We start from the raw sequence: 24,952 nt of genomic DNA, 5'->3' as shown, positions 1-24,952 counted from the left end.
AATGAACTTATTTACAAAACAGAAATAGACTCAAAGACATAGAAAACAAACATGGTTACTGACAGGGAAAGTGAGTGGGGAAGGGACAAATTAGGAGTTTGGGATTAACAGATACACACTACTATATATAAAATAGACAAGCAACAAGGACCTACTGTATAGCACACAGAACTACATTCAATATCTTATAATAACCTATAATGGAAAATAATCTGAAAAAGAATATAAAGTATATATATAAACTATATTTATAGTATAACTGAATCACTTTCGTCTACGCTTGAAACTAACACAACTTTGTAAATCAACTATACTTCAATTAAAGAAAAAAGCAGGTGGAATAAAAATATTTTAATCACAATAATTAAAATCATTTAAAATGCTTTTGCTAAAATTAAGAAACATCTTTCCCAAACAGAAAAAGTCCTGAAAACCAGAAACTGGGGCGGGGGGTGGGTAATGTTTAAAACGAAGCAGCACTTAGAAACATTTCGGCAGCTTTCGTATATCAGAGACTTGTAAGTGAACATCAAAACCAAATTATGATCCACAGAACAGCATTTTTCTTCTTCTTGTTTAATGGGAACTATTACAAGCAGACATGGCTAAAAGGCCATAGCAAAGAAAAAGAGGTTCTAAAGTGAAACCTAGAGCATTTCAGTAACCAAATATCTGAGTGAAGCTTGAGGAGCTGTGACATAAGAAGAAACATGTGTGGACACATTTCTGAGTTTCCACAGGTTCTTGAATCTTCTATCTTCAGTGAGAAAAAAACACTCAGACTCTAAGTTTCCCCGACAATGGGTCCTACTAGAAGTTTAAGGAATTCTAAATTGCTCTTCAGTAATTCTCAACCTGGAGTGCACATTAAAATCATCTGGGAAGGTCTTTTTTCTTTTTTCATACCAATGCCTGGGTCCCACTCTGATCAATTAAATCAGAATCCCTGGATATGGAAACCAGGCATTTTTAAAGCTCCCAGAGGTTCTACTGTACAGCCAGGGCTGAGACTCACCAGAAAAATGCTGAGAAAAGTCAAGGATGACTATAGTTACTGTGTTTGAATTTTAGTTGTCACAGAAAAAATTTTTCAGAGAGATAAATGTCTTTGCTAATGCTAGGCTGCCCTTCTTCTTATATGCTTACTGTCCAGTGTAGGATGCTTATTAAACCCCTCAAGATAATGACATCCACCATTAATTGAGCACTTATGTGGTGCCAGGCACCATGGTGGGTGCTACCCCCAACACAATTGATAATCCCCAGTATCCTGCAAACCAGGTATTAAACCCATTTACCCAGGCAGCTGTGAAGGAGGGGTTTATTTGCCCCATCACAGACCAAGGTGAAGAAACTGGAATTAGAACATACATGTGTCTGATTACAAAGCCATGTTTTATTTTCTTTTAATTTTATGTATTTACACTTTTAAAGTTAATCCAATCACATTTCAGAGGTTTATACACTATAAAGATTTATAAGGTGTACATGTAAGGTATATAAAAATCCACAGTAAATACAGTCATACCTAACTCCTGTCACTCAACCTCTCTATCACCTAGCCACTCAGTCTCCCCCCTTGGAGACCAAGTTAGCTGTTTTTTTTTATCCTTCCAAAGATATTTAATGGATACATAAGCAAATATGTGTATGTAAGCATATGTGTATATACATGCCATATATTTGGATTCCTCCCACCTCATTTTAAATGATGGTAGCATAATTCATACACTATATTGCACATGGCCTTTTTCACTTTAACAATATATCTCAGATATGTAGTGTATATATATATATATATATATATATATATATATATAAAATGGAATATTACTCCACCATAAAAAAGAAACATTGTCATTTGCAGTAACGTGGACAGACCTAGAGATTATTATGCTTAATGAAATAAGTGAGACAAGACAAATACTGTATGACACCAATTATATGTGTAATCTAAAAAATAATACAAATGAATGTATATATAAAAGAGAAACAGAATAACCTTGAGCAACTTAATTTCATAACTAAGTACAGATAATTATAGCTGTAGAATAAATTTTTAGATGTCAAAAGTTATGCCCTTTCCACTATTCTACGCTGCCTCAGGATTCTAAGAAATAACACAGACTCACGATGATATCCATTTTAATTATTTTATTTTAAAATGTCACCTAAATACCCAAATTACACTTTTCATTTTAATAAAAAATTAAAAATTGTTTTTCTGAATATGTTGAAGGACCAAAAGGGTCTGAGAGATAGTTTTATGCCAGAGAAAAATGACCTCAAAACCAGCAGCACAAATACTGTACTGGCTCTCACTTTACATTCAGAAGGTATCTGTTCCCGAGGACTCTGTGTCCCCCTGGACAGTGCTGATGCTCAGAGACTGAGAGCGGTCCTCCAGGTTCACTGAGGCTGGTGTCACGGACATCTTGGCAGGTGACGTCTGCGAAGTGAAGAGTGGAACTGCTTTACCACCTGTAAAAAGGAGAAACTCCTTCAGCTAAACAAGTGTACCTGAGTATTTACATGCCTTAAATTTTCCTAAATAATACTGGGGATCAAAAAAGGATTGCATTTGCGATAATTTCTTTTCTCAAGGTGCTCAGAACTTGTCACAGAGGTAAAATACACCCTCCTTTCCACTTCCACCCCTGAACAATTAAGAAACAACATTTTAGAAGTATATGTTATGATCTGAATGTTTATGTCTCCCCAAAATTCATATGTTGAAATCCTAATGCCTAGTGTGGTGGTATTAAGAAGTGTGGCCTTTGGGAGGTGCTTAGGTCATGAGGATGGAGCCCTCATGAATGAGAGTAGTGCCTTTATGAAAGAGGCCCCAGAGAGTTTGCTAGCCCCTTCGACCATGCTAGTCCTTCGACCATGTGAGGACACAGGAATCAGGAAGAGGTACCTTGATTCTGGATGCCCAGCCTCCAGACTGTGAGAAATAAATTTCTGTTGTTTAAAAGCCACTCAGTCTATAGCATTTTGTTATAGTAGCCTGAATAGACTAAGATGGTATACAAGTGCCCAAAGCTGTGGTACAGATGATAAATGCTAGGTAAGACCAAGTCAGGGAGGCAGTTTGAAATGAAGAATTCATTAATATGTTTAAAAAAACCCAGAGTTGACTACATATATATATCTATCTGCATATACCCTAATTCACTCCTCTAAGTTTAAAAAGCACATTTCCTAAGAGCATAAAGAATGCCAACTTGGTACTATCTGAGACCACAAAAATCCTCATTTCAAATTTCATGTACTTACCATATATACATAATAATAAGCATCTTAAAAGTAAATTATCCTAAATAATCTTAAAGACATCTCTGAGTCAAGAGTCATAGTAATTTTTCTAAAATTCCTTTATACTTTTAAAATAGCTGCCACAGTAATAAAGTGAAATTTTCCATCAAGTTTTTACAGGGACCACAGTAAAAGTAGTCAGTTTTGGAGATTCAATGATGACTCAATCACAGCTGTTCAAGATGATCAAAATACTTGTAAAAGAAAAATTCCTTTCATATTAGGAAGTCTAACACAGACTATTTTAATATACCGTTCCTTTTTGTTACTTGTATCAATTTATTTTTAATAAAAGAGGAAAGGGAAGTAAGATTTCGTATAATTATAGCAGTACTACAAACTGTAATGCAACAGCATAATCCTTTAAGAAGAAAGCAATTATTATATCAATTTAAATAGAACAAATATTTTAAATAGGAAAAGACTTGTTGAAATTTAGCTCTGTCAGGATATGATAAAAACTAAAATTAAGAAACATTGTTTATAAACTTATGGTTTATTCAGTACTTGTAGTCTCTGTGTCTGGAATGATACCAAACACATTTTAAATGCTGAAAAAATATATATTAAATAAACATTCAAGGGACTTCCCTGGTGGGGCAGCGGTTAAGAATCCGCCTGCCAATTCAGGGGACACGGGTTCGAGCCCTGGTCCGGGAAGATCCCACGTGTCGTGGAGCAACTAAGCCCATGCGCCACAACTACTGAATCTGTGCTCTAGAGCCCGCAAGCCACAACTGCTGAAGCCCGCGCACCTAGAGCCCGTGCTCTGCAACAAGAGAAGCCACTGCACTGAGAAGCCAGCACACCACAACAAAGAGTAGCCCCTGCTTGCTGCAACTAGAGAAAGTCTGAGCGCAGCAACAAAGACCCAACGCAGCCAAAAATAAAAATAAATTTAAAAAAGAAATAAATAAAAAAAAAGAAACAATAAGAACTTCTTTTAAAAAATCTTCATAGGGGCTTCCCTGGTGGCACAGTGGTTGAGAGTCCGCCTGCCGATGCAGGGGACACGGGTTCGTGCCCCGGTCTGGGAAGATCCCACGTGCCACGGAGGGGCTGGGCCCGTGAGCCATGGCCGCTGAGCCTGCGCGTCCGGAGCCTGTGCTCCGCAACGGGAGACGCCACAACAGTGAGAGGCCCGCGTACCGCAAAAAAAAAAAAACCTTCATAGGACATAAGCATTGTTTAAATATTCTGACATTTTACAAAGCCGTGATGCAGAATATACAAAATAACCAAGAGAAGTATCCAAGATCAGAGCTTACCTCGTCAATAAAGAAAAAACCAATACAGGCTATAACTAAGGCTTGAGAGCAAAATTAATTTTCAACCTGTAAAATTAAATGTTATCTTCCCCCGATTAAGAAAAATTCCATTCCTTGCATTACTTACATATCTGTCAAAAACTACACTGATGCCAGATATTCTTCTTTTCTTTGTTTTCCAGTTTCACAAAACTGCTTTACATGTGCCTTTATTTTCTACTCTGCACATTAAATTACTGATTAAATTGTTCAGTGATGTAACAAGAGCTATAACTATTTTTTATTTTGGACCTTGAAGAAGTTTCCAAGTCTCAAGGAACATATTAAATTCAATTATTGTAAAGTTATGCTATTTCTTATAGTTACTGCCTTAGATTTATACAGCAATTAAAATTTTGCAAAAATCTTTTGCCCATCATATTATCTCATCCTAACAGTAATTCTGGGAGGCAGACAAGGTAAAGGTAACTGAGGCACAGAGATGTCAGAGTGGGCGTTTCCAAAAGCATATGCTCACTAACTAAACATCTATACAAGCCTACTGTATGTGTGGAGCTAAGATGGTGTTGAGAAGATGATACACAGGTGAAAAAGAAATAGTCCTCATCTTCAAGAAGCTTAAAACCTAGTAGTGGAGATAAACATGTAGAGGAATACTTGGTTTAAATTAGGTGGAAGTAGCAGGTGAGATAGGACTTAAAAGATGTGGAAGGCAATGAAGAAAAGAGGACAACAAAATAAATGATGACAGAAATAAGAAAAGGACAAAGAAAGGTGAATAAAGAGAAAATAGAGGAAGACAAAAGGGAAGTGTTAGATAAGGAGGAAGAGACCCAAGAATGAAGAGTCACACAAGGTAAGAGTCACACAAGGTTTTCAAAAGAGTCTAGTATAATTCACCTAATTCATAATTGGTAGAGCTGAGACTACAACTCATTGCTTTTTGCCTGATACCAAATACCTTAATTATCCTCATAAAAAATTAGTACTTTTAAAGGTTGTTGAGGGAAATTCCATTTTAGTAGTGGTATGTAATGGTAGGGGCAGCTAAGGAGAGGAGCAGTGATGAAGTTTCAAGCACAAGTCCCTTTATGATCAGTCAAGTCTGGGGTCCAAATGAGATCTATTGTTCAGTCACCTGGGAATGGTCCCATCAAGACTGTCAGTGTGAGGTTTTCATGTGGGAAGGAGTAAAAGAGGAAGGGGGAGGAACAGAGCATGGACTCCATAATAGGGCAGGGCTAGGCTCATCCATTTGTTAACTCAATAAATATCAACTGAGCACCTATGTGCCAGGCACTGTTCTAGACTCTGGAGATTTCGGCAGTGAAGAAGACAAAGGCTCTAATCTCACTGACATCATATCCCAGCTGGATGTGAAGGGCAAATGACAAACAAGTAAGGAAACAAACATATATTATGTCAGGCAGTGATGAGTGCTATAATGAAAAATAGGTAAGGGGTATGAGGGAGAATGAGTGATAAGGGACTTTTGGAAAGTTACATAACTTCTCTAAACCCTCATTTCCTCATCTACAAAATAAAGGTAAGAGTACCTACCTCAGAGGGTTTTATGCGGATTAAATGGGATAATGCATATAAAGTGTTTTGAATAGTGCTGGCAAATCAAAAGCACTTAAAACAGATTAGCACTTACTTTTATGGAACTGGAAAGAAATTATCCTAAGAGGCAATGACCCTCAGAGTGGGCTGCAAAAGGCAGTCGACTTAGGAGAGAGGGATAAGAATGTGTCACTGAAATACACTAAGAAAAAAAACCCCACAGCTTTAGAAGGCCTCCAAATAATTAGGCTACTTTTAACTCTAGTAACTGAGTTTTTTTTGGTTGTTTTTTTTTTGCAGTACGTGGGCCCCTCACTGTTGTGGCCTCTCCCGTTGCGGAGCACAGGCTCCGGACGCACAGGCTCAGTGGCCATGGCTCACGGGCCTAGCCGCTCTGCGGCATGTGGGATCTTCCCAGACCGGGGCACGAACCCGTGTCCCCTGCATCAGCAGGCGGACTCTCAACCACTGCGCCACCAGGGAAGCCCTAGTAGCTGAGTTTTAATCAATGAGTTATATCAATAAAATACATCACCTTATCTAAAGGTGTTTGTTAATGTACATTTTGGAAAGGTTTTTTTGAAGTGCTCATTTACACAAGCTAAACAGTCACAGTTTTAGAGCTTTAAAAGAGAACTTTTTAGACTGGAAATGTTTTTCAAAAGCATCACTGTTAACAGGCAAAAAGAGTCACATTCATATGCAGTTATGGTCCTCACAGAGTTTAATTTGTTTTTAAAGAAAAGACATAATATCTTAATAAATCATCATTAAAGCAAACATAAATTTTCTACCTATATTAAATGTAGTTTGATGCTTTCAAAGTTTGACTTTTTAACTTTCCAAAGTCATGTCATTACTCTATGATGTAATTGTTTCAACAGCTGTTTTCAGATTTGTTTTTAAAAAAGGGAGATTATTCCTTGATTCTGTGGGTAGGCAGTACGTCATTTAACCTGGCATGCATTTAAGCAGGAGATGTCACTGAGCGAGACCATGTATTTGAAGCATCCTAAGTCGTATTTGTAAAACTCTTTAGGCATTTGAAATTCAATTTTTTTGCTTTAAAAATATTTAAAATTCATAAAGAAATTTTGTTTTCTATTCTTTGATTGTAAGACTAAGGAACAGAAAATCTAAAACTAATTTATTCTAAGTAATAAAATAATAATACGAGGTTTTTTATGTCCATTTAAGAATTTGCCTGTATATCACATGTGTATTTTTAAAAATACATATACAAAACTTTCTAAAAGCTTTTTAGGTTTAGATAATCCATTTCATCAGCAGGTTTTAGATTCTGACTCTAATCTTCAAACAGTTGGTAACACATTATTATGTCTCTGTTATTTGCAAACTGAGAGGAATCCAAACAAAGTATTCTCTCCTAAAACAACAGGAGACAAGCAGAGAAAAGAAGTAAAAAATTCCTCAGTAACTTCACAGAAGAATGCAGCACTGCACACTCCTCACTCAGATTCAGTAACTGCACATGGCATAAGCCACATAAACTTATGGGATTCTTCTATGAGTCGACGAATAGATAGTATAGTGACTTTAAATTGCCTGGATTTGGGTATTTCTACATGCAGGTCAAGATGAGTTTCTTATACACTGCACATTTAAAAATAAAATTAAAAAGGAAACAAAGGTAATAATCTTTAATCAAGTACCCGAAGGATCTGAATCCAGAGTCCATGGATGGGTGACCCAGGATCTATTTGTGAATACCCTGAAACCATATGCAAATTATTTTCATATAAGTACAGTTTGGAAAGGAGGCAGGTAGTCATAGCTATCAATGTCTCTAAGGGGTCTGCAGACCCTAAATACTCAAGAACATGTGCAGATGAATTACACTCTGAGTTGTTTTCCCAGCCGTAGTGGTGAAATACAGGGGTTCCTCTCCTGTTAACTGCGGATGCCTTATTCTCTGAAGGCAATGTTACTGCAGCACATAGGAGACTGCACTGTAATTATTTATGTGTCTGTCACATCCACTGGACAATATATTCCTTAAGAGCATGGACTGCAACTTACACTCATTGTCTTCCGAGTGACTAGTACAGTAGGTACACACTAAGTATCTGTGACCTTATCTCTTGTATTACTGTTATTTGCTTGTGGGTCTGTTGCTCCTGTTAAATGTGCCCCATGAGGACAACAACTTTGTCTTGTTTACGTCTGCATTCTACAAAGTTGTAGCATAATGCTAGGTACACACTGGGCCTTAAAATGATTGCTGAACCAAACTGATTTGTTTCTACCTAGAGAGTCTGTGGTTCCTTACGGCTACCAGCTTGCTTAGACTCATCCAGTCTTTAAAATCAACCCTGAGTTCCAGCAAAACAGTTGCTTCCCAGATGTCTATGAAAATGTTACAGTATTTCAGCTGTGTTTTACTGAGTTCTTGAAGCATTTTTTCCTGTCCACCGTGGGTTCATCTACTCTTGCTTAAATTCCTTGTTTAAGCAGCTGCTAAACTCTCCTGCTGTATTCAATTCTCCTCACATACTTAACCCAGCCCTACAGATTTTGCAACATCATAGCTTCAGTGCTTGAGAACAAATACTACAAGCCTTGATGAAGAAGATGCCTGGTCATTTGATGTTAAGTATATAGTATGTAAAATGAGATTTGCCTCCGCTTTACAGAATTAGTTAGTATTAAACATTTCTTTCCTTACTTTCATGTTTAAAAGAGTGATTTAAAATGTTACTATAATCTCATCCCAAAATGTGTTTTAGAAATAAACACCCTATTACATTTTTTAAGTTTACTATTGCTTCTGTTTTTTAAGTGAGTTGACAAATGCTTATTTTAAAATTTATAATTTAAGATAAAAATACAGCAGTTCCTATAGGAAGAATAAATGTATTGGCACCTGTAAAAACAAGTCCAAATCTTTTTTTCTCTAAAAACGTGAAAGATTTGTTTCTTCTTATGCCAGGTTCCAGCTGCTTCACTTTGTTTAAAACTGACTTCAAAGTTTAAACAGTGTCCTGTCCCAACAAATAACCTCCCCCAGATGGAATTATCTCGAGTACTAGCCTCAGTGCTCTGAATACCACACCTGCAGCCTTTTAATTCAACATTTTATAAACTTTCCAAAAGGAAATGATAGATTTTTTTTTGTCTCCTAACTTTTGGAGAGTTGAGTTTAGTGCATGAAGGGAGTTCTATACCTGGGGTAAGTTTATAGATATTTTAAAAGAATAAAAAATTGGAATTATTTTCTCTACTGTGTTGATTATTATGAGAGAAAGAAAGAAGGAAATGAAAAAAATCTGAAACTTTTAAAGTAAAAAATCTTACCTGTAAATACGGATGCTAGGTACAGATTGGGCTCAATTTGTGTCCGATCCATATCACCTGGTGAAGCTACAGTTAAAAATTTTTTTTCATAAGAAAATCAGTTAAGCATAGAAATAATCATGATTCATTCCTGCTATTAAAAAAAAAAAAAAAACCCACAAACCAAATGCACTCCCACAGTTACTTTCATAAAACCAGGCAAACAGAAGCCTGACCTTGTGGCCTTAATATGAAGAAGGAAGTTAAACAGCTGAATTTTAATGACCGCCAATAGAATAATACTTTACCTAATAGATGATTATCTTTATGCATCGAAGATTAGGGAAAGGGGGAAACTAAGGATCATGAAAGAATTTGCATAATTATTTGTATTTAATAAGAGAAACTCATGGGCCATTTCTTCCAAGGCTAAAAGTTTTCACAGATTCTCTTACTTAAGGATTTAATCATTATAAAAAAAAGTTTAGAATTTCCCTTCTCCCTAGGCCAGCCTGGGGCATATTGCCCAACACAATCCATGTGAAAAAACCAGTAAAGTTGTCAGGGAGCACAGAAGAACACTACCCTGTTAAACCAAAGCCAAATTTTAATATTAAAATGAAATAGGCTGGGGAAAAACTCTTTTTATAGCTAGAGAATTATAAAGCCGAGAAAAGTTAAATAACTGAAGAGAGAAACCTGTGGTACATATAGTTCTCAGGCCAAAAAGATATACAGGGTGCCTAAGGCATATGCCCCAGTTGATGGCATGCTGTTAACCTCTGCTCTGAAATATAGTCAGTTACTGTTAATAACCACTGTTATTCAGAATGATTCAGGAAAAATTTACAGTATGGTATAATCAGTATGTTCTGATTTTCTCTAAGATAAAAATCAGTAATCTCTCAAACTTCCTTTATTTCACGAAAATTTCAGGTGGATTTAAAAGAAGATAATTAAATGAAAGTGATTTTAAGCATTACATAGTTCACTAAGCCAAGCAATATATTCCCACTGGTGACAAACATTCATGTTAAACTACTGTAGTTACGCTGTAGGAAACACATATTGAAATGTTAAAAAATTAAATGCATAACAGTTTGTACCTCTTAATCCCTTACACCTATATTGCCCCTCCCCTCTCCCCAATGGTAACCACCAGTTTGTTCTCTGTATCTGTGAGTCTGTTTCTTTTTTGTTATATTCACAAGTTTGTTGTATTTTTTAGACTCCACATATAAGTCATATCATACAGTATTTGTCTTTCTCTGTCTGACCTATTTCACTTAGCATAATGCCCTCCAAGTCCATCCATGTGGTTGCAAATGGCAAAATTTCATTCTTTTTTATGGCTGAGTAGTATTCCACTCTGTGTGTGTGTGTGTGTGTGTGTGTGTGTGTGTGTGTGTACACACCACATCTTTTTTATCCATTCATCTGCTGAGGTACAAACTATTATGTATAAAATAAGCTACAATGGTATATTTTACAACACAAGGAATATAGCCAATATTTTATAACTATAAATACAGTATTACCTTTAAAAATTGTAAATCACTATATTATACACCTGTAACATATAATATTGTATGTCAACTATACTTCAATAAAAAACTTAAAGGCAATACAGATCAATGAAGAAAAATTAAAGCTTAAAAAGTATAGTTTTAGAAGAAAATATAATTTTATAAGGGTAAATTTGTAGGCGAATACAAATTACTTATACACTGATAATCTGAAAACTGACCCAAATTGAGCATCTGATTTTGATAATTTCTAAAAAAAAAATCTTTAAATACATTTTTTAAATCTTTAAAAGCATTAAAAGTGCTTACTATGATGTTACTATTAGACACTATCTACATTCACTTCCCCCTCTGTCTTTAAGTTTCTGAGCGTTAGCAGTGAGAGAAGTCACTGCTAGGCACCTTTCAGATTCTATATAGCACCTACAGTACAAACATGGAAGCAGAGGTATCAGTACCACCGCAGAGGCCCCCTCCACTGAAGAACCATTTGTTTGTAGCAAGTAAATTAAACAGCAGTCTTCTCTGAGGTGGTTGCCTGGAAGCCCAGAATTCAAACTAATCTATTGTATTATAGTAAGAAATAAGCAACAGCATCCCTTTCAGACTAAACAAAATTGGGTGGAAACTAAGAAAAAGAAAACCTACCTTAGGTCTAGCTAGGGTTCAATTAAAAAAATTTTTTTAAATACCTTTTATGTGTCCATCATTATTATACTAGGTGCTGTGAAGGCCACAAAGAGTAAGACATTTTGTCTCAATCCTCCTTAACTGGAGGACTTCCCCGGTGGCACAGTGGTTAAAGAATCCACCTGCCAATGCAGGGGACACGAGTTCAATCCCGGGTCTGGGAAGATCCCACATGCCATGGAGCAACTAAGCCCGTGCACCACAACTACTGAGCCTGCGCTCTAGAGCCCGCAAGCCACAACTACTAAGCCCATGCACAGCAACTACTGAAGTTCACATGCTCTAGGGCCCGTGTGCCGCAACTACTGAGCCTGAGTGCTGCAACTACTGAATCCCGTGCACCTAGAGCCTGTGCTCTGCAACAAGAGAAGCCACCGCAATGAGAAGCCTGCACACCACAACAAAGAGTAGCTCCCGCTCACCACAACTAGAGAAAGTGTGCGTGCGGCAACGAAGACCCAATGCAGCCAAAGGAAAAAATAAAAATAAAAAGTTAATAAAGAAGGTGCTAAATAGTGTACCCAGATACTTTGGAAAAAAGAGCTGTGATACCTTTTTCAAACCAGTGATTTTCAACAGAGGGTTGGGGTAGGAGAAGTGAAAGTCTGAATCACTTCTGGGGCTTTCTCAAACCAACAAGGGCTCCCTTCTATTCTGACAGGCTCACACTCCAATGGGGATGTATCCCCCAGAGGGAGTTGCTGCTACAATGGAACACTCTTCTAAATTCATAATAACTAAATGGGAATTTTATACACTCCATTTTTTTTCAATAAAAAATGGAGAATGTTTTCTCTAATATTCAGGTCCTTTGCTTAATAAAAACATTTTCTTGAAACTTTCAAAAGCAGCTTATTTTTGCTTTATTAAAAAATGAATTTTAACTAAAAAAAATAACAACTATTTCATTAGTCCAAACCAAGTAAATGTTAGTCATCTCTTTACAGCCAACAAAAAGTTAAATTATTAGTAAAATTGTTTAAATTAAAATAACATACAAAATCTGTTATTTTTTTTAAAGGAATGTCTCCAATAAACCACTTCATAGGCTGAAGTAAAATTACTGCAATGCCAGATTTCCTTAAAGGACAAGAAAATAAATGGTTCCCTCCATTATCTTTCTTCATTTTCCCTAAGATGCCTACTTCAGTTCTTTGTATATAATTGTTCAAGAAATATCCAGCTTACCAATGTTTCTGAAAACTTTATATGGAATGGATATAATACTCTATGATCTTTTATAGATCATTTTCTAGAAAAAATTGCTTTTTTTCTGTTCTTTCTATACTGTGGTATGCAAGATAAAAAAATTTTTTGGCAAGTAAATAACAACCAGACACTCTTATTAGAGAGACAGCTGTAAGCTCAAGGCTAAAAGCACAGACTTAGAAGCTAAGCTACCTGAATGCAAATCACAGTGCCAACCACTGTGAGACCTGGGAGAAATACCACACTCCGTGAAGTATCACCACTTTGTGCTTCTATTTCCTCTTCTAGCTCATAGGTTTCTTATGATCATTAACCGGAACGATATATATAAGTAACTTAGAGCAGTGCCTACAGAGGCACTCAATAAATGGTAGTTGTATTATTATTTAACCTATGATTATTTTCTAACTTTTCCCAATTGACAAAAAAATTGATCTCATTAAGGCAATCTTTTCAAAATATATTTTGACAGGGAGACTTTTGGTTTAAGATCACATATTACAGCAGTAGAACTATAAGGGATCTCAGAGATGATCTTATACTTACTAATAAGGAAATCGTGATTCAGGAAGTTTCACTGACAAAGAAATCAATGTCACAAATTAGTAGTAGGAACTAAAAACCCATAGTAAACAGTTCTTTCCCCACCACCCAACATTTTCATACTCTTCTACCAAGATGTATCTTCAGATATTGAGACCTGTAAGAATAATCAGAAATTATCTGTTCTACTTTTTAAAAATTGTCAAGGAAGGAAATATATAGTATGTTGAAGAGCATAGCCTTTGATTTCAGAATTGGACTTGGTGTGACTCCTAGCTCTATCATTTATTAGCTGTGTAACCTTGGGCAAAATATGTAACCTCTCTGAGTCTCAGGTTCCTCAAATATGAAATGAGACGACTATTACCTACCTAATTGGACTGATTAAGGATCTTAGCAGAGTACATCACATAAAGGAAGTAAACATAAATGGAAGCTATTACATATTGTCATTGCTGTTACTATAATCATAAACAAAACTCTCCTGTACCAAAACTGGGGGAGAATCTTTATCTCTACAATGATTTCTCCTAATGGTTAAAAAAAAAAAAAAGGCCACCATGTCAGTATCAAAGTTGACTATTCTCATTTTTTCCTGTAGCTGCCTCATAATTGTCACTTGCTGGTGACAGGGTTTACTGGAAGTGTGAATACTGTGCTCTGCAGGTGAGGATTAAGGTAGCAAACACAACTTCCACCATGGCCAATGTGCTTTGAAAACTGCTTATCAAGTTTGTTGGTTCTTACACTTCCTCATCCTGCTGTTCAAAATTGAGCAAACATAATACTCATTGGTATTTAAGTGAAAGAATGAGAAGAGAAAATTTCTAAATATTTTATCTATAAATTTCTATTAACATTTCTGTGGAAATTCTGAGTGGATAATATTGACTAAAAATTGAGTCATAAATTACCTATGAATATAATTTAGCCTTTTACCTTTATCACAAAAGGCAAATGTGTTAACCTTTATTTAAATGTTTAAAAGTACCACAAAATAAAAACAAATGATCTTAGATTTGGAAATAGAATCCAAGGCTGGGAAAGCAGGGATACTGCTGAAAAAGCTTTAAATGAGGGCACACCAACGGTACCGGGATTGTACCACTTGTACACTACGCTTCTTCCAAACACTCACCGTATTTCAGTACTTTAACTTATTTTAAATGGTCATTCAAAATCTTGTAGCTATATGGTGCCAATTTGAAAGTAACCATGTTGTATCTCAAAAAGTGGTATTTAAAAGGATAGGAATCTGGGCTTTATGTTCTACTCTTGTATTTAAAAAATTTTCATTTTTGGTTGAAAATTTATCTTCCGCTCTGTAATACTATCTTTAGTAAGAATCACTAGTATAGCAATACTTAAAGCTGTAAACCATTATATTATTGTTTTAAACAAATTCTTTACGTATTTAAGAAAACCATGTAGTACTACAGGACTGTTAACTGCAAAACAAGGATATAAAGATGAAGGCCTCCAAAACATGAATTTTTTTAACCCCAAAACAACAGTTTTTAAATGAGTGACATCCAGAATTTGAAACAAATCTAATAAGGAGAAATCTAAAATTAGTAACATTCAGAATAGCTGGTGCTTTTATACTAATTTGAGTTCACTGAAGGAACAAAAAAGGGAATATTATTAAAGTAGTTAAATATATATAGAAGAAGTTAACACTTTTGAAACAAATAAGTTACTCATTGGCTGCATATCTAATAGGTATACAACTCTTGTCAATAATAGGATTTTCAGAAATAGTATCTTGGCAGCATAAAAGCTTATATTCAAATGCCAGGAAACTGATTAGTAATTCAGAAAATAGATGACCCACCTAACCTGAATGCAGACATGATTTATTTGAATAATGTACACTCAATTATTAAGGCTCATTAAAAACCATTTAAGTGCTTGAATGTATTGCTGTGTAGTGTAATGACAAAGAGAGTTCCTGCCTTTCAGGGGCAGGAATGTCTAGAGAGACATTCCAGCATTAAAATGTGGTTGAGAACGGAGAGACGATGTTTTAGTAGACAACTTTATCTACAGGGTGCTTCCTGTTGGTTGAACAGCCTATGACACAGCTACTAAAACAAATTCCTCTCAGATAATCCTTTATAAAAACATGCCATAATGGTTTGAAAACTAAAAGAATCTTAAAAATTACAATAGGTTTGCCTTGTGAAAGAAGCCATACATTCTGTATGATTTCATTTATTTAAAGTACAAAAACAAGAGAACTAATCTATGCTGCTAGAAGTGAGAATAGTGGTTATCCTTTCGGAGGTGGAAGCTGTGTCTGAAAGGGAAAGTGAGGGGCTTTGGCGGTGCTGGCAATATTCTGTTTCTTGAGCTACGTATGGGTTTTACAGGCGTGCTCAGTTTTTGAAAATTCTTTCAGCTGTACACTTATGTGTACTTTTCTGTATGTATATTATACTTCCAGAAAAACTTGAGGTTGAAAAAAAACCCAATAGGTTAGTTTCATCAATTAAAAGATGATTCCCTTAGGGGCTTCCCTGGTGGCGCAGTGGTTGGGAGTCCGCCTGCCGATGCAGGGGACACAGGTTCGTGCCCCAGTCCGGGAGGATTCCACATGCCGAGGAGGGGCTAGGCCCGTGAGCCATGGCCGCTGAGCCTGCGCGTCCGGAGCCTGTGCTCGTCAGTGGGAGAGGCCACAACAGTGAGAGGCCCGTGTATCACACACACACACAAAAAAGATGATTCCCATATAGTTTTAAACTGCTTTTCCAATGAATGAAAATGCCAAATAACTAACAGTACTAGGTAGGCTTTCACATCAAGTTAACATCAGCAGCAGGCCACACTGCTGACTAAAGACAAATTCCTTCCTATTTCTTTTCTTAAAATCTTGAAAAACCTGTAAGCTGAAATTATTCAGAAGCAGAAGGTGAGTTTTTGCTTTTGTCGCTGTTGCTTTAGTTTGACTCTCACAAGTCTAGTTTGACTTACTACTTAGGATGCTTGATGTTCACAACAATCACCCACTCAATTTAATTGAAAGCACAAACCAATCTCAGTTTAACTAATCTTGAAGGCATTTCTAAAAGCATTTCTAAAATATTAATACATTCTGGGACTTCCCTGGTGGTGCAGTGGATAAGACTCTGCGCTCCCAATGCAGGGGGCCCGGGTTCAATCCCTGGTCAGGGAACTAGATCCCACATGTATGCCGCAGCTAAGAGTTCACATGCCACAACTAAGGAGCTGGCAAGCCACAACTAAGGAGCCTGCCTGCCGCAACTAAGACCCGGTGCAACCAAATAAATAAATATTTTTAAAAAATTAAAACATCCTGTAAAAGCCACTTAATTCCTTATTTTGGATACAAAAAAAATCCTTGCTGCTTCAGTTTATGTCTATAAAGCAATGATATCATAACTACATTTAAACTCAACTATAACTCTTACTCAATAGTAATTCATATAACTTTAATTACGTGAGGCCACAGACTGTTATAGAACGTCACTATTATCACATTCTTATAAATGATATTTGATAGCTAACAAAGCTGAAGGCAAAGTAGGTCCCTAATATAGTTACTTAACAGTTTGAATCTAAGAGCTTCTATAATTTACACACAGAAAATCCATTTTCTGAGATGGAAATTCTAATATGAAAACCTCTCTCAAGTTCTGGCCTGTGACTATAGCTAAAAATACAGTGTATTATTTGTGTAGTCTTTACAGTGGATTTTGCCATATCTAGTCATTCCTAACTAAATTTGGAAACAAAAATTAAATGTGACATAGTGACCAGTTCATGTCCCTCAAGGCCAGACCTGGTAACTTTTGAAAAAGAATGAAAGAATGAAAAATGAGCTTTCAAATACAGGAAGCCACTAGAAAATAAGAACAACACTATTCCATATCCTAAAATTAGAGCTTTAAAGACTTTCTGTTGACTAGTAAGTTTCGGGGTGAGGGGGCAGGCAGGCAAGGGGGAATTTCTGCTCAGTGTACACACGACACCAAGGGGAATAAGGGCCAGTCCAAGTTCTATGTTACCATTACTCTGGGTAATAGTTCCAAGCTGTGAGGCACAGCTGTATGGGCCCTGCCAGCAAGGCCATCGCAGCATGCTTTGATAGCATGGGGCCCTGAAGTGTCAGGATATAGAGAAGGCAGCAGTTGTTGGCTGTGAAAACAGTCTGATACAAACCAGATGGGAACTTACTAGATGGGCAACACAAAGGAAAACAATTGGCTCATTCAACAAAGTCAGGCCCCTGCCCCAGAGAATTCACAGAAGACAATAACAGTCACCCAGAGTTGATGCAAACAAGAAACGGCCATGTGGTTACAGTTTAAAGAATTGTTTTTCCTCAGACTAAACGAAGTTTTGCTTTCTAATTCTTGTATTCATTAACTGTAGTTTGGTGTACAGGGCTTTTTGCCAAAGAAAAACATTTCATTTATACAATATATATTTTTGTGACACCAAGAGAAATATATGGCGGCATAGAAATTTTATGCTGCTTCCTGTAAAGTGTTATGAACATAGGTTAAGCTATTTCAAGAAATTGGCAAATTTAGAACATGATTTATCAGGCTGACACAGTAATTAGAAAATAGCCAATATAATATTTCCATGACTTCCTAAGTCTGATTTGTTTTAACGTAGGCAGAATAACACAAAGGCAGTAATCACAGACTTTCGGAACTACACTTCTACCTACGTGATTTTTTTCTGACTTTATTAGATGGGACAGTATTATTGCAATTATATTCACAGGAAAAAAGTGCCAGTGTTCTCCATAACCTTACTACCTGAGTCTCATCACACTAAAAAGTACCTGTCCATCTTAAGTTGACAATGTAACAGAGATTAACAATTAGATTCTAAGATAACTTTTGGCAATAACATTTCACTTAAAGACTTTGTATGTATATATTCCACAACAAAGCTGTTTGTTCTGCTATTTTAAAAGATAGTAAATAGCATTCTAGCTTAAAATGATTCACAGGTAACTGCATCTTTTTCCATTGGAAATCCCAGCACAACCTGGGCCTCTGCATTTACTACTAATTTAAAAACACACCCAAGGGACTTCCCTGGTGGTTCGGCAGTTAAGACTCCGCACTTCCAATGCAGGGGGCCCGGGTTTGATCCCTGGTCAGGGAACTCGATCCTGCATGCCACAACTAAGAGTCCACATGCTGCAGCTAAAACGTGGCACAGCCAAATAAATAAATAAATAAATATTTAGGGGGAAAAAAACCACACACACACCCCAAGAAAGCCTTATATTTGTAATCACTATTCTTAGGTGATGAATAAGGAGCCCATCAAAGAAACTCTGAAAATAAGAGCATTTTTCATGTACGTATTTGAACATATTTTATAATTAAGTAAACTGTTTTGTTTCGTACTTTCATAATAAACACATTGGTTTCTTAAAAGAGAAGACATGTATCTGTGGAACTGTGAAAATTACTGTGGTACTTGAGACACAACTCAGGTTTCCCAATTTGCATTTGCTGCACTATCCAGATTATTTTCATTGACTCTTCCCACCCTAAAAACTGAGGCTGAACACGTGAACACACCCTTCCTCAGTCTTCCTAATCTTAATAAATGGCACTATCATTTGCCCAGTAAGTTTCAGACCAGAAATCTAGGAGTAATTAATCCTTGACTCTGCTTTCAATTACATTCCACATCTAATCTGCTTTAATAAGTAACTTTTGAAATAATGTTATTCCTCAGCTTTATCAGGTATATGCCATCAGTACACAGCCTGAACCTGACCACTGTGACACCTCCACTAGGGCACAAGCCACCATCACCTCTCATGTGTAATACTGCAACGGTCTTCCAGTTGATCTCCCTGCTTCCATGACTGTCTCCCTATGGTCTGTTCTCCACCTAGAAGCCAGGGGGAACCTTTTAAAAATGTAAATTAGAGTTTGTCATTCCCCAGCTCAAATCCTCCATAGGCTTTTCATCACACTCAGAATGAAATCCAAATTCCTTCCCAGAGTCTGCAGGGCTCGACAGGATCTGCCTACATCTCCTATCTCATTTCCTACCACAGCTCCCTTGCACACTCCCCTCCAGCCACACTGGCCTTCTTGCTGTTCCTTGGGCACAACAAGTTCATTCCCACCTTAAAACCTTCATTCTTCCTACTTTTTCTAGATGAAATACTCTTCCCCAAATGTCTGCAAGTTTTCTCCTTCCCTTCGTTCTATATGGAAATGCCATTCCTACAGAGAGGACTTCCCTAACCACATGATCTAAAGGAACAAACCACTTACTTTGCTTCCTTCACTATTCATCCCTGCTTTATGTTTTTTTAAATTGATACTAGTAGAAATATTAATACAAATTGACATAGACATTATTTTTAAAATAAATAAAGCAATACCTTTTAAAAATGTTTTGCTTTTTATTTGGAAAGAATTTCATACTTAAGAGAAAAATTACAAGAATAGTATAAAGAACACCTTTTTTCACTTACCCAGATTCACAATTGTTAACTTCTTCCCCATGTTTTAGATTGGTGTGATATTTCCCTGTAACTACATTCAGGTTATGTACTCAGATATCCCATCTGGAGGCACACAGTATTCATTTGTTCCTCTATGGCGATACTAATTTTGATCATCGATTCTGGGTACTGTCCTATGTTTTCCCTTTATACTAAATGAACCAATCTATGAGGAGATACTTTAAGACCATGCAAATATCCTGCTCTTTATTAAAATTTCCCTCTACATTTAGCATTCATTGATGACCTCTGCCCCATCTAATCTTCACTAGGATGGTTACAAAATGCTGACTTTCCAACATTAGTAGTCACTCCACATTTGCCCGTTGACACCTGGCATTCTTCTGTAAACCTTTTATGTTTTTTCACAACACTTAACATCATCTGAAATTGCTGTAAATTAATTTACTTTTTTCTATGATGTACACAAGTATGTAAGCTCTGTGAAAGCAAGGATTTCAACTAGTATGTTCACCACAGTATCCCCAAGGTTTGGAACAGCACCCAGCACATAGCAACTACTCAAGAATGAATAGAAAAAGGAAGAAAACTGTTAACAAGGCCCTTGCACTAGATGGGAGAATAAGACTACCTAATACATTTGATCCAATAAACATTTACTGGGAACCTACCATTTAGGGTGCTGTGCTAGAGAGCAGGTGGTGCAGAGATGAATGAAACAAGGCCATTGTCTCTAAGAAATTTACTTTCTAGAGAAGGAGAGGCTATAAGAAAATAATCCTACAAGGTATGATGCAAGGGCTAAAAGTGATATATATACCAAATACTACGGGCCCTTCAGGGACACAAAGTGGACCAAGAATGTTTGTTTCTAGGTTGGAAAGATGGTGAAAGAGGGCAAGGGAGGGTACAGTTCCAAGTGAAGACACTGAGAAAGGCATGGCGGAGGGGAGCTTAGGAGATCCTGGTAAGTGTAGTAGGATGAGGGTTGAGAAGAAATAGAATTATGAAATGTGAATGGCCACAACTGACCTGAAGAATCATCAAGCCCAGCCCTCATTCTGTAGATAAGAATGAATGATCCTGCTTATTCCAACCTCATTCCCCTGCACCCCTGCTCTTTCCCCTTCTCCCCCTTCCCTTTCTCCTCTACTATCTCATGTAACCCCACCTTTTCCCTTCTTCCTATTCCCTCCCTTCCTTTCTCTGCACTCTTTCCTTCTCTCAGGATTATATCTTTCTCCCTCTCCCTTTGTCAAGAGTAGAAATGAGATGGGATCAAGGCTCCAGGTGGAAGAGTTATCTTTAAGGAGGTTTTAAAAAGCACAGCTCTTTCTTCAACCCAAAAGGGGAAAAAAATGCAAGGATTAATGTAAAGCCATAAGAAGTTGAAGCTAGAGTAGTTATAAATGAAAGAGTAGAACTTTTGAAACACATTTGAAAGAGTAGAATTTAGAAAAACAAAAGCATATATTAAAAGAGAATTGAGGGCTTCCCTGGTGGCACAGTGGTTGAGAGTCCGCCTGACGATGCAGGGGACACAGGTTCATGCCCCGGTCCAGGAAGATCCCACATGCCACAGAGCGGCTGGGCCCGTGAGCCATGGCCGCTGAGCCTGCGCGTCCAGAGCCTGTGCTCCGCAACGGGAGAGGCCACAACAGTGAGAGGCCCACGTACGGCAAAAAAAAAAAAAAAAAAAAAGCCATCTTAGAGAACTTAGTTCCAGCTAATTAGTACCCTACTACTTCTGAATGACATCATATAAGTCCAGGTCTTCATCTCTTCTATTCCTTAAAGGAGATCACTCTATGTACAAAGGGAAATAAGAGAGTCAATAACTTGAATTCTCCCTAGACCAGCAATGAGAACTGTTTAAAGACAATCCCCTTGGAATTTCTTCTTCTTAAAGACATCATAAACACTGTTCAAAATCAATAAAACTTGCCTAGAAGACTTCATAGTCCTAAGCTTAAATTTTAATTTGTCTCTCCCATCTCTAAACAATGTCTATGATTCTCATTTGTACTTCACTTCTAAATCACTACAGGTTTGCTTTGGTAGAACATGTCTTCAAAAGCTGCCATTAGGCCTGAATTACATGTTTACATATGAATTACATGGTTAAAAATATGCCTTTTACTTCACCAATGTTATTTGTTTTTTGTAGCAAAAGATGATCTTGGGAGATTTTTCCCACTTCAAAAAATGTTTTAATGATTCTGTAATAAAGCTAGTAGTATTAAGCCTACCCAGATGATGTTAGAACTTTGTTTGGAGTGGGGATAGGGAAAAGGCTGAGCCCAAAGGCAAAAATTGAGGGCATTTTATATAAATAAAATCTTATTCTATATAACATCAATAATAATAGTGATAATAGTGGTAAAAAGCAAAATTATTATGGATAAGAAACTTTAAATAAAGTACTAATTTAATAAAATAAAATATGTAAGTACAATAAAACGGTGAAAAATGTTTTTCAAGAACACATGAGGAAGGTTCCTAGGAATGACAGTGAAATTATATCGCCTTTTGCCATTAGAGTTACAGGGTTTTTTCCCTAAGAAATTTAATCATTTTAATACCTTTATGTGTACCCAATACTGCCCCTAATTTTAATCCTTACTTTTAATCAGGATGCCACAGCTCATAAATGATTACTGAGCTCTTGAGTTATCAGTTTCTCTCTTGGATTAAAAAATGAGAGAACTGCTGACAGAACGCAATTCACCAAAACAGTCACTTGCCAGTAGATAGGATTATAGATTGGAAATCATCCTGGTTAATAAGCTTCACTATATTTAATTGTCCAACATGCAAATCAATTTAAAAATTTTGTAAAAGAATTCTAGGTGTTGTTCGTTTGTTTGTTTTTGTTTTGTTTTTTTAACATCTTTATTGGAGTATAATTGCTTTACATTGTTGTTAGTTTCTGCTGTATAACAAAGTGAATCAGCTATACATATACTTATATCCCCATATCCCCTCTCTCTTACGTCTCCCTCCCACCCTCCCTATCCCACTCCTCTAGGTGGTCACAAAGCACCAAGCTGATCTCCCTGTGCTATGCGGCTGCTTCCCACTAGCTATCTATTTTACATTTGGTAGTGTATATATGTCAATGTCACTCTCTCACTTTGTGCCAGCTTACCCTTCCCCCTCCCCATGTCCTTAAGTCCTCAAGGTTTAATAAATATAAATTATCTTAAATATATGCACTGAAGAGTAAAAAAATTTGTTGAAAGTCACTTTATCTCCCTAACACTATATGGAACATGTACCATCTCTAGCATTTTCTCACCAACGTCCTTAAAGCTCAGAACCAATATAGATTCAACGACTATCTGTTAAAGAAGAGCTGATTACAACATGGTATTCAAAAAAGGAGAGGTGTCCTGGAGACAGTCACGCTAATAATAGCTAATATTTTCACAGCTCTTAATATGTGTCAAGTCCTATTCTAAGTGCACTACTACCTGTCTTCCACTAGGATATCAACCTTCTGGAAGAGATACCATATTACAGATGAAAAAAGCACAGAAAGGTTAAGCATCTTGCCCAAGGTCACCAGCTAGTGAATAGCTAGCAGAGTTAGGATTTGAACTCAGGCAATCTGACTCCAGAGTACAAGCTGTATGCTGTAGTGCTTCAAATTCTACAGTAGAACAGACATCAGCATGAACATCTGGAGTCATTAAGCAATGTTTCACAAAGGGTGGTCCTTCTTCTTCTGCATCAGAATGACCAGGGGTGCTAGTTTAACATTCAGATTCCCAGGCCCCACCTCAGGCAACCGATCAGAGTCTCACAGTAAAGCCAGGGATCTGCATTTTAAATTAGAAATGCAAGAGATTCTTAAGTCAAAGTTTGAGAGACAATGTATTAGAGACTAACAAACAATCCAGGAGTAGTGCATCCTACAAGTATAAAAATATTACTTCTCTGTTCTAATTCATTCTGAATTGAAATAATCCAGCTTCTCTTTTATTTAGGGTAGAGCTGGGTTAGTAGAATAATCCATTGTTATTGTGGTTGAAATAGTCTATCTAATTTGTATTTTATTTATATAAAACTAAAATCACAAAAAATTTAAATGATTATTCTGTTGATTGGAAGAAAAGCATCTGTAATACACTAACTTGTCAATGTTGTTAGTTTTACTTGGAGGAGGGCAGTGTAGTATGATAGAAATACTACTACACTAGGAGTAAGAAGATCAGATGCTACCACTAATCAGAATTATGACCTTTGGTTCTTGGGAGCAGGGGCATCATCCCCAGTTCAACAGAACCAAAAGTCATAATTCTAATTAGTGGTAGCATCTGATCTTCTTACTCCTAGTTCAGTATTTCATTGATATTAAAATATAAAGATATTATCAAATCTACACTTACCTCTGTGATTATTTTGGAAGGTTAAATTTTGCTCAGTGGCTGTTGAATAAAAAGGCTACTAAGTTTAATGAAGAGTTTAAATCATGTTTTACATCAATTTGGTTTCTAAAAAAAATAGCATAAAAACTTTAAAGTCAGGTTTCAGGAAATCTGGCTAAGAACAATGAAAGGGTTGCAGAGGTTTCTGGAATACTGGTGAGTCTTCAGAACAATCCTGGTATATGTATTTGGTGAGACAGGTTTAATATCAAAGACTTGAGAAAAATCTACATGCTCCATACACAGTGTATAAATAATTCTACAACAACAAGAAAATTAAATAATTTCCACAATTAAAATACTCTTACATAGAAAAAGAAATCACTTTAGCACCAACAAGCAAAAATGTTATGGAAATCCTTGAATAATTTTCAGTGTCTTTTCAAATAGATTTTCCCTATCAATCCTCTTTGCATTTTGCTTATTTTTAGGGAATAGCCTTAGTTAAGCACATTTATCTCCTAGATTTTATATATATATATATATGTGTGTGTGTATATATTTCTATTTTTTAAATCAAAGGTGTAAATCCTTTCTTGTAGGAACAAACAGTTGAAATAATAATCTATGATAAAAAGTCATTAATGTGCCAGAAGAGTGTCTTTTCTCATATGGTTTATGCTCCCACCTCCACCC

At 36.5% G+C, this 24,952-nt stretch overlaps 1 protein-coding gene across 6 annotated transcripts in view; it reads right to left on the bottom strand.

Annotated features, from left to right (window-relative positions):
* Positions 1-2,139: 2,139 nt before the first annotated feature.
* KIAA0586 (KIAA0586 ortholog) overlaps positions 2,140-24,952 on the bottom strand; it is a 105,697-nt gene continuing 82,884 nt past the window's right edge. For 5 of the 6 annotated variants that reach the window (XM_033404680.2, XM_033404677.2, XM_049706366.1 and 2 more), the window contains 2 exons: positions 9,465-9,530; positions 2,140-2,481 (listed from right to left, as the gene is read on the bottom strand). In XM_033404680.2, coding sequence (XP_033260571.1) covers positions 2,330-2,481; positions 9,465-9,530 — 218 coding nt within the window. In that variant the 3' untranslated portion in view covers positions 2,140-2,329. The remainder of the gene's footprint in view (positions 2,482-9,464; positions 9,531-24,952) is intronic. The other variant, XM_049706364.1, reaches the window with a different exon arrangement.

Source organism: Orcinus orca, chromosome 2 (genome assembly GCF_937001465.1).
Source record: "Orcinus orca chromosome 2, mOrcOrc1.1, whole genome shotgun sequence".
Lineage (NCBI taxonomy): Eukaryota > Metazoa > Chordata > Mammalia > Artiodactyla > Delphinidae > Orcinus > Orcinus orca.
The sequence above is the reverse complement of the archived record's forward strand: the minus strand, read 5'-3'. Positions and strand labels throughout refer to the sequence as shown.